Genomic DNA, 10190 nt, shown 5'->3' with positions numbered 1-10190 from the left:
CTTTATCAGTTCATCACGTTCGGGGTATGATAATCATGTTGCTATCAAAGAATAATGTTAACATTGTAAAATACCCACAGTAATTCAAAACACTTTTGAGTTTCCAACTGCCTATAAATACCTCATCTAACACTCCAAACAACATAAACCATCAAACATTAGTTTCTTTTTTGTTTCTCTTTTGGTCATCACTTCCTCAATTTATATATCATTCTTACCAAGAAAGAACAAAATGGAGAAGAAGTTTAGCCTAGTGTTAATTCTCCCTCTTCTAATAATGATTCTTCTTGTCGGAACCCATGTAAGTTATCAACTCCCCCACTCTAATGCATATATAATTCGTGTCGAAATAATGAATTCAGTTGAACCTATAAAATCTACTTTAGATTCATGTCGAAATAATGAATCAGTTGAACCGACAAAATTTGCTCTAGATTTTCGTCACCGCCCGACAACATTACTGAGCTCATATGAAGTTTTACTAGTATCATTTTAAAAGTATCCCGTAAACTACCCCGCCTTATAACTAGAAGCCAATTCAGAATTTAGAGTTAATGAATTATATATATTTTAATTTCTTTTACCTATGCATATCTAATAAGTGAATTGAACCGATAGAACCTACTCTAAATTCATCTCTGACGACAACATTACTTCCCTCATCTCAAATTTTTTACCATTTAATCTTTTTTTAGCAAATTTACTTTCATTTTTTTTTTTTTTTGGGTTGATATTTGGCATTGGTTATGTATGGTTATCAGGCAAAAATTGTAACAGAGACTCCAGCACCTCAGCCTCAACCTCCTAAAACTTCACCAATGGTAAGTCTTGTATTTTCACTTTCTTTTGTCCCCCCCCACCCCCCCCCCCCCCCCCTCCCGGTCTCTCTCTCTCTTTTTTTTTTTTTTTTTTTTTTTCTGCAATGGAGTAGCTAATTCTTACTTATAAAATTGTTTTTTCCCTGCAGAATGGTACTACTCCTGGTAGTCTCCACCCTCAAGGTATTAAAGTGAATTGTTTTCTTTTTGAGATTCAAACTACATGAACTTTGATCAATATTTTAAGATGTATTTTTTCACCAAATTGATATGAGAAAAGTTGCAACTTATAGTACTTTCCATGTAGTTTTCATATATATATAAATTTGAATCTTAAAATATTGAGTTAATCTAATCCACTTTAGTTTCAAATTTTAGTCAAATTGACTTTCGAAAGTGAAAAATATCATATAAATTGAGATGGAGGAATTAAATTAATATTGAAAAGTATGTCAATCTTTTGAGGCATCGACTAAAAAGGAAAGAGTCCCATAAATTGAGACGGAGGAGTATCCAAAACTACGGTCATCGAAGGGTATGTTGAACACTCCTCAGAATATTATATTGTATATATACCAAATAGGTCAAATGTTATATATATTAAATCTTGAACATTACTAAAAAAAAATTTGGAGTGAAATTTTGATTTCTTCTTATAATCAGAGTGTCATGTTATACTATATAAGCTTACCAAATTTTTTATTTTTCAATTTTGCTACATATGCAGAATGTTTACCAAAGTGCACATATAGATGCTCAAAGACACAATACAGGAAGCCATGCATGTTCTTCTGTCAAAAATGTTGTGTAAAGTGTCTTTGTGTTCCTCCCGGGACTTATGGGAACAAGCAATTCTGCCCTTGTTACAATAATTGGAAGACTAAGAGAGGAGGACCAAAATGCCCCTAAATTCATCGGCACTGACAATATAAAGAAATTTTATAGTATCAATGTACTTTAATCTGTTGTAAACGTTACGTTGTTTGTCTTATTTTCAAATTACTAGTTCCACTTGTTATAGATAATCTCCTGTAATTATATTTTAAGTGACTAAATAATGTAAAATTCTTTCACTTTATCAGTGTATAGGAGTTCTTTTGTTCCCAAGGGCCGATATTGGAATTTCCTATATTTTGCTTCATGCTCTACGTACCTACAGTTAGAGGCTTAGAATTTGCTATAATCTATCTCAATTTGTATGTTGACAACCAGGAAAATTTATAGGATATTAGAAAATTTTATGGGCCATGAAGAAGGAAAAGTTCGTTCTTATATGGGAACTTACGTAAATGTATCCTTCGACCCACTAGGTTACCTACATAGTCGAAGTATACACTACCTATACACTTCGGCTATATATGTTGTGTATATTTATGTACAGTATATGTATATCTAGTATAAAATTTACACTTCGGCTGCATATGTTGTGTATATGTATGCATAGTATATGTATATTTAATATAAAATGTATACTACCTATACACTGTATACGTATTTTATAAATCAGATTGCCCAATGATACTTCACTGTAATTTTCCCTTCTTTTAGTATCATGGCCTGTTTTATGATAGCAGGGGCTGCTCGTTTGGCCCATACCCAATTTTGAGTTCAACATATTGAGGCCCAATATCACATAGTATTCAAACCGGACTTGGTTGATACATATCCAATGAATCTATATAGGAATTTTTATCATTATGTCATACTTTACACACCATGCAGTATGAGTGGCAAACTTTTTTAATATTTAAGTTTAGTAGTTATATTATTCAAAATTTACATTTCATGACTTCACCCCACCTTTTTTAATTAAATGCTCTTTTTAACATAATCCTAAAGTTTTTGCTTCTTTCCTTTTCATGCCCACCAAGCGTATTTTTAGCGTATACAAATACCGTTTTCACACCTATTTTCGGTGTATACAAAATGCTTTTTTACTCAACAACGATTTTGTATTTTGTCGTATTTCAAAACGCGAACATGACCAAACTCAATAATTTTGTATTTTGGTGTATTTAAAACGCGAATACGACTGCATCACCAAAACTATTTTTGTATTTCGTTGTATTTCAAACGCTAAAATGGCCGGGACTCAACAGCTTTTTGTATTTCATTGTATTTCGCTATATTTCAAAACGCTAAATTTAATTGCAAATACAACAAAAAAGTTAGCATTTAATTATAATTTTACAACTTGTAGCTATAAATTATTAGAACCTATTAAAAGGTATCTATTTGTGTAAGTTTTAGTAACTACATTTGTATTTAGTAACTACATTTTAATTTAACTACATCTAGTAGCTAAATAATGTATTTCAATTATACAAGATAACCAATTCAAAACCAATTCAAAACCCATCTCTTCTTGTTCCGTTGTCAATCTTTTCCCTCAACCCTCTGTGTCTTCTCCCTCAACTGTCTCTTCCATTGTATCAAATTTCCTCCATTCTTTTTACTTTTCAATTTCTCTTAAATCTAACAGTTAGCACAACGATTCATAGAAGCAACATCCTATTACTAGTTCGAATTTTGGGTTTTACTGCAACCCAAGTGAAATCCCTTAGATTTTATTTGCAATCTGGTCAGACCAAATGTATAGCTGAAGATATCAAAAGCCATGTTATGACTGTTGGCAAGTATCATATTCTTAACTCCAATGAAGGTTATCCTTTGCCAGATACTCACAAAATCACTGACAGGGTAATTTATCCGACAGAGTTAGCCGTCTCCATCACCGGTCATCTTCTCCAGCGTCTTCGATCTCGGCGGCGGACTTCGCTGTTGATGGTGGTGGGAAAGAAATAGTTGATGGCGGACGACCCGAACGACCGCGCCGTTGCCGGATCAGACTATATTTGCTCAGTTCTGAATGTATTCTCAGATCTATGTATTTATCATTGCTGTTGCTTGAGATGTATTTATTTTTGTGTTGAATACATAGAAAGAAATGATTTCTGGTTGGATCCTTATCGGACGACGTCGCCGTTGCTGATGATGGAAAAATCTCTGATGGTGTATTTTTAAGATCTGAGTGTATTTTATTTTCGTATCTCAAATCTGAGTGTAATTTTTTTCGTATCTCAAATGAAAGTGTATTCGTTATTTTTTTAGTGTAAAATAGAGTGTTTCTTTATGTATTTTTCACTTGTATTTCGAAGGAGATTTTTTTGTATTCAAATGAATACGGTGGATTTTTAATACAACTGAATATCCCTGTATTTTTTTTGCATTTATGTTGTTTGAATACAAACGAATTTAAATACAATAAGTTGAATACAACGTAAAAGTTATTCTGAATGAGTACAGTACCAAATTGAGTACGACAAATACGATAATTAATACACGTTATCAGGAAATATGAAATGTAATTAGCAAAAGATAAATACGCTAAAAAACTCCCAAAAGTGTAGTCATTTGTGTAAGTTGCATATATATTCTCTTCTTCTTCGCTCTCCCAGCGAGCTTTAACATTTACTCTTCATTTTCACTCCTTTCTTCACATCACACCTCTAGCACTACCATAGTTGAAGCCCTTATTACTGAAAACATAAAAAATCCATCATCGAACAAAGCCAACAGTTCAGAAAACTGCTCCTCAGGAAGACTCAATAATGCTTATTGTAAAGCCGATAAAATATTCTGATAAAGGTGGCGATCTGAAAAGGTATTCAAACTTCTTACCCTCGCCCCAGGCTTACATTTATAGAACCTATCTCAGCAAACCCTTCTATCTTTGAGCATAACTAGATGCATTGAGTTGTGTTAGATCCATAATGGCTACTTGTCATTGATCTTCACCAAAATGATGTATTAATTAAGCGAGGATTCTCTTTCTATGATAAAATAAATTACATATTGTCTGTTTACATTGACAAATTTGATATATTATCAGCTACAATGTAAGAAGATTTTTAAATAATTGTGTTGTATTTCTCTTGAATGCTATGGTATTGGAAGACGACATTGTTTGTGTGGGTTAGCATGGCGTTGTTTACAATGGAATTCCTTTTCGCTCTTCTTTGCTGCAAACCTCTTATTATTCCAGAATTAAAATTGATGCATGCATGATTCGAATAGTCGTATTGGTTCACAAATATCTTGAATTATGCAGTCATTTTTTTTTTTGTGCACAATAGTTAGGTGTGTTAATCTTTTTCCCCATGGTACTCATTTTACCATGTATGCGTAGTGAATGGTTTTTATGTTTGCAATTATTCTCTGAAAATATACACCCTCTCATGAATTAAAAGTTTTATTTGACAAGTATAACATTGTGTCCTGAAGTTTACAAATATTAGATACTTCCCATTTCCTCTGTAAGCATCATTTAGAAATACTGTGGATATAGTCATTTCCCATATATACAAAGGTATGGGAAATTTAGTGTGGTTATGAAGCTACTTCCGTTAATGTGCTCATGAAAGTATTTATTTATAATAAAACCTCAAAATGATTCGGGGAGAGCCTCAACGCAAGAATATAATCTAAAGATTAGCTAAATAGTAGATATCCAAAAATCTCACATATGATATACTGCCAAATGGTTCTATCAATTCTAAAGAACTGCATAGAGGACCTGAACAGTGGTTTCTTTTCATTAAACTTTTTTTAGGATAATCTTTTGTAGAAAGACTAAACCTGACCTCTTAGAAGGGGTTGATTAATCAGATCCGGATAGTAGTATTTGTTGTTTAAACTTTGTTTTGGTCTAACCTCTAAGGAAGGGTACAAACTTAGTGACTTCATCATATGGCTTAACGGACTTCATATTGTTGTAAAACCAGATACTAGCTATAGCTCCTGCTATAGGACTCAACATGTATATCCATTGTTTATTATAACAATTTGATAAAATTGCTGATCCTAAACTTCTTGCCGGATTCATTGATGCCTCTGAGATAGGCCTGTTCATCACAATAGCAAATGTCTGCTGTCAGGCACATATGTAGAATGTAGAAGAGTTAAGACTCCAAATAATACAACTATAAACCATTACTCCAGTTTATCGATGAGTTCTAAGATCATGTTAACTATTACATAAGCCCATCCAAAGTTCCCACAGGTAACTTTCCCATTAGTTTAACTTCTTACTACTGATGATAGTCGGAAGTATACCTCCACTTTGAGTTTTTCGTGTTTATTTCCCAAAGCTATTTTATGAAAACATGTACCTTTTAAGCGCAGCAAGACATTATGTCAATTTCCTTAGGCAAAATGTTTTTAGAAATCAAACACTTTCAAGAGCATTTGATTTTCAAATGTGATGGCTTTAGAAATGTATTCTGAAATGAGTCCAAAGGAAGTGGAAAAACTGAAGATATCTATTTAGCATACCAGGCAAGAATAGAGTTAATTGTGACTACAGCTCCAATGACAAGTCCAATGAGTTCTCCAACCTGCATCTGCAAAGCAGAGAGAAGGATAGAGTAAGTGAAAATTCTAAAGTCCTAGGACCTTAACAATTGAAGTAATAATGAAGAAACTAAACAACAGTGATTACTAACAGCCTGAGTATCCATTGCAATGCCTACAAACAACCAGTGACGGAACCAGGATTTCCATTCAGGGGGTTCAAAAAATAAAATAAGCACGCTTGTGTTGGCAAATGAGCGGGTCGGATCAGGAATAACTTAAATACATAAAGTATACTTAACGAAGCACATAACAATGGAAAGTCAAAAAGCAACTAACTTGCATGAGAGAACTTTAATCGTCCAATAATATATAAAATTTGGAATATAAGTAATACCTTGCAAACTTTTATCTAAATCACGCAGTAAGGCATACTTCCTCCGTAAATGGTTCGGAAGAGCTTCTATATCGAGACAATGTCATCAACGTAGCAAATTGTTAGAAATCAAAGTTAACTACACATAGGAACTAATTCCTATATAATAAATCAAGCATCACTCTTGCACAGACAATACTAAAAATCATGCTCGAAGCTAGAATAGTGTTGTCAAAGGCACAGCCGAGGCGTACATAAACCTCGAAGTCAAAAGGCACCTCCGCTCATGATGAAGAAAAATATCACAATAAAATGCCACAATATAGGTAATAAACTAAGCAAAAGCTAATAAAGTAAGAAGTTTCCATTAACAAAGGAAGTTTCCATTAACAAAGGCAACTTGAAGATGCCATATTACAAAAGTAAAAGCTTGGGACCTTTTGAAGCAAAAACAAAGAAACTAAGTTAGACTACACAAGCAAGAACCATGGAGTTTTACAATTGTACTCTACGAGGTTTCATATCTTGAAATGTCTTAATAATAGCATCATTAGAAACATTATCAAATACATCTTTTTCTAGATAAGGCACCAAACAACCGCTAAAAAAATCATCACTCATTTGACTCCGCAAGTCACTCTTGATAAACTTCATTCTTTTAAAAAGCTCTTTCAACGGATGTAGTGGCAACCGGCGAAAGCAAAGCAAGTTTCACTAAGCGGAATACAAGAGGATAATTTGAATGCTTCTTTGTCAACTAATTTTTTCGAAAGATCACAAAGCCCTTTTAGATTGGAGAACCTTTCATCAACATCACGAACATCAATAATGTAACTTGCAAGTTGATTCTCAAGAGAACCCATATTGAATTCATTAAAGTCATCGGATATAATTTAGCCATTTTCATTATTTTCCTGATATCAAAACTTGAAAACAAGTCAATTGGATTCAAACAAGAAATTCCATGAAGCAAATCAGTCGTCGCTTCGCCAAAACGATCTTTAAGTTCTTGAAGTTGCCAATCAATAATATTGCAAAATACCTCAACACGATAATGATGAGAGACTTTATTGTCACCAAGTCTCCTTCGTGATCTTAAAGAGCTAACATATGGCTCCTCAAAGTTAGGTACCAAAATTTCTACACAGTACACTAATTAATTATACATGAAACTAAACTGAGTCATTATAATATTTCCCAAAATGATTAACTGATTAGTAGAATGACATTTTCAACTATCATATCTCCAAATACAAAAAATACTTCATGGGTATAATCTAAAAAGCAAGAGAGAAAATTTTGCAACTGATCAATTCTCAGTCACTCCGGGCAAATTTGAAGCAATCGAGCTAAACTTTATAGCAAATATACAAAATTACAACAACAACAACAACAATAACATACCCAGTATTTTATTCTCACAAGTGGGGTATGAACTATGAAGAGGGTAAGCAATAAAGCAAATATATAGAATTTTAGAAAAGATTTAAAAAAAATGGAGAAAGGAGGGAACTAAGAACTTACCGAAGAAGCCATGAACGGAGACCAGAGAGACGACCGACGTTAAGGAGAGGACGATGTCGACAGCCAGCAATGGCTAAATCAGCAAACAAAACTGAGCAAAAAAAAAAAAAAAAAAAAAGTGTGGACACTGCACAGTGACGGATGAGAAGAGAAAGAAAACCTTTGGTTTGTTTAGTATTTGACTTATTTAGGGATTTGAATCCAATTAGACTTGTCCCCTACAAAACTACGTCGTTTTGTCCATTTATTTCAAGTAAATATATCGTGATTAAACTGTATCGTTTTGTTTAATGAAACAGCTGAAATAAAATGATTGCAAGTGGGGCTGCGGAGATTCGAACCCGCGTGCATCGTGCAACTCTGAACCCCCTGCGCCACTGAGCTGCGCCTTTCGTTTGTGTTGAGGGGGTTCAATATTAAATATATACACATAAAATAAAAATTTGGCCTTATATAAACAGTGTAATTTTTCGACTGAGGGGGTTCGGATGAACACCCTGGGATATACATAGATCCGCTCCTGCAAACAACAAACACGAGGTATAAAGTGATCAAGAATTCTAATCCAAGATACTGCAAGTCTTACCCTGTTGAGATTGTTCCTAGAAATTGAAGTTGCTCTTCCTTGAACATTAACTTATAGTGCCAATTTCTAGAGTTGCACCCACGACTTGTGCTAATACATATGCTGGCACCTGAAAAGATGTCCTTTCTTGCTCATTCCTGTTTTATTTTGGGTTAACTGAGAATGGAGAAATTTACATGTCTCCATGCAGTCCTCTTACATGTTAATACATTGAAAATTATGGTGATTGTGAGATTTTTTATTTTTAGTTTTTTGTTGTTGATTTGTGTATTCTTTTCTAATTTTACGATCTTTAGGTATGTTTTTTCCCAAATTTTGAGCATATAACTATTGTCACTTCAACTTAGATTTTTTTTTTTTTTTTTTAAAGGGGTCAGGGGGGTCCCCACTGACTATTTTATTAATATCTCATAATTAAATAGTCTAACAAATAACTAATCTAAAACAAAAAGGAAACAAAAAGACTAGAAACAAAAGCAAAATAGGAAAGCACAACAATGAAATTGACGATCTCCTTTCTTCATCTATGGAGCTTTGCCGACTAAGATCAATGTAGCATTTGTCCTCTGTCTTCACTGATCGAAGGTATTGTTGTTTTTTCCTCTTTCCTTATCCTTCGTTCGTTGAATTGATTTCCTTTGTTCTTCAAATCTGAGAAGTTGATGGTAAAGATCTAGGCGGATTCACACTTTTCCTTCCTAAATTGAGGATTCGGAGATTTATTCGTTGATTACTCGAGAGGTATGTAAGGTCCCCCATCTCTTGCATTTCGGTGTTGATCTTTCGATACTCGATCGGTACTTTGTTGTGTTGGGTAGATGATGCCTTCCATGCTTTGAGTTTATTAAAAATCAATTCGATGTTCCCAAAGACATGTTTTTCCTCCATTTCTTTCCTTTCCATCTCTCGATTTGATGTTTTTTTGCTTTCTTCTGATCTAAGATGGTCTTGGTGAAGGTGCCATTACAATTTCCTCTTGTTCAACCCAAATCGAAGATGTATACATAATCGTTGATTTCTCAGAGGTATGACTCTTGTTTCTAATAAAGATCCAACCATCTCGAGTTTGAATGATGAATCCATGGTTACAGATCGAAATAATCAAACGAAGAAGAAGAAGAAGAAGAAGAAGAACGGCAAAGAAAGAGAAAGGGAAAGAGAAAGAGTTTCAGACAAAAGTAAAATGTTTCCCACTTGATGTGTTCTATGTTGACCAAGGCATTGGATGCCAAACACATGGAGCAATCACAGCCACAGATCTCTCTTTCACAAATTAAATCCCAGCCGTGCATTCCAGTCCAGCTGGATAAAATAGGAACTTGCTAGGAACCTTCCTTCACGTGCTAGTCATGTGAAGGAATATTTTCTGTTACACAACTGTACAAATCATAAGTAGACAAGTGTATAGGATTTTATTATTTTTCTTAGCTTTCTTTATTTACAATAATGTGTATATATACGGATACAGAAATTAATGAAGGTAAGGTGAAAATTTCCAAAATCAGTGTCTTAACATGGTATCGAGCAAACTTGA

At 33.8% G+C, this 10190-nt stretch overlaps 2 protein-coding genes across 2 annotated transcripts; one reads left to right on the top strand and one right to left on the bottom strand.

Annotated features, from left to right (window-relative positions):
- The first annotated feature begins 148 nt into the window (after positions 1–148).
- On the top strand, positions 149–1863 carry LOC132043181 (protein GAST1-like). The gene is made up of 4 exons (XM_059433663.1): positions 149–301; positions 762–821; positions 968–1001; positions 1546–1863. Exons 1-4 carry the CDS (start codon positions 233–235, stop codon positions 1725–1727), a joined length of 345 nt encoding a protein of 114 aa, XP_059289646.1. The 5' UTR covers positions 149–232; the 3' UTR covers positions 1728–1863.
- Positions 1864–5526: 3663 nt separating this feature from the next.
- Positions 5527–7409, bottom strand: LOC132043180 (aquaporin NIP1-2-like). The gene is made up of 4 exons (XM_059433662.1): positions 7274–7409; positions 6323–6345; positions 6153–6220; positions 5527–5722 (listed from the first exon to the last, which is right to left on the bottom strand). The coding sequence occupies exons 1-4, from the start codon at positions 7407–7409 to the stop codon at positions 5527–5529; spliced, it is 423 nt and encodes a 140-aa protein (XP_059289645.1).
- Between the last annotated feature and the right edge of the window lie 2781 nt (positions 7410–10190).

Source organism: Lycium ferocissimum, unplaced genomic scaffold (genome assembly GCF_029784015.1).
Source record: "Lycium ferocissimum isolate CSIRO_LF1 unplaced genomic scaffold, AGI_CSIRO_Lferr_CH_V1 ctg21851, whole genome shotgun sequence".
NCBI classification, from domain to species: Eukaryota; Viridiplantae; Streptophyta; class Magnoliopsida; order Solanales; family Solanaceae; genus Lycium; species Lycium ferocissimum.
This window is presented reverse-complemented; position numbering and strand designations above follow the sequence as displayed.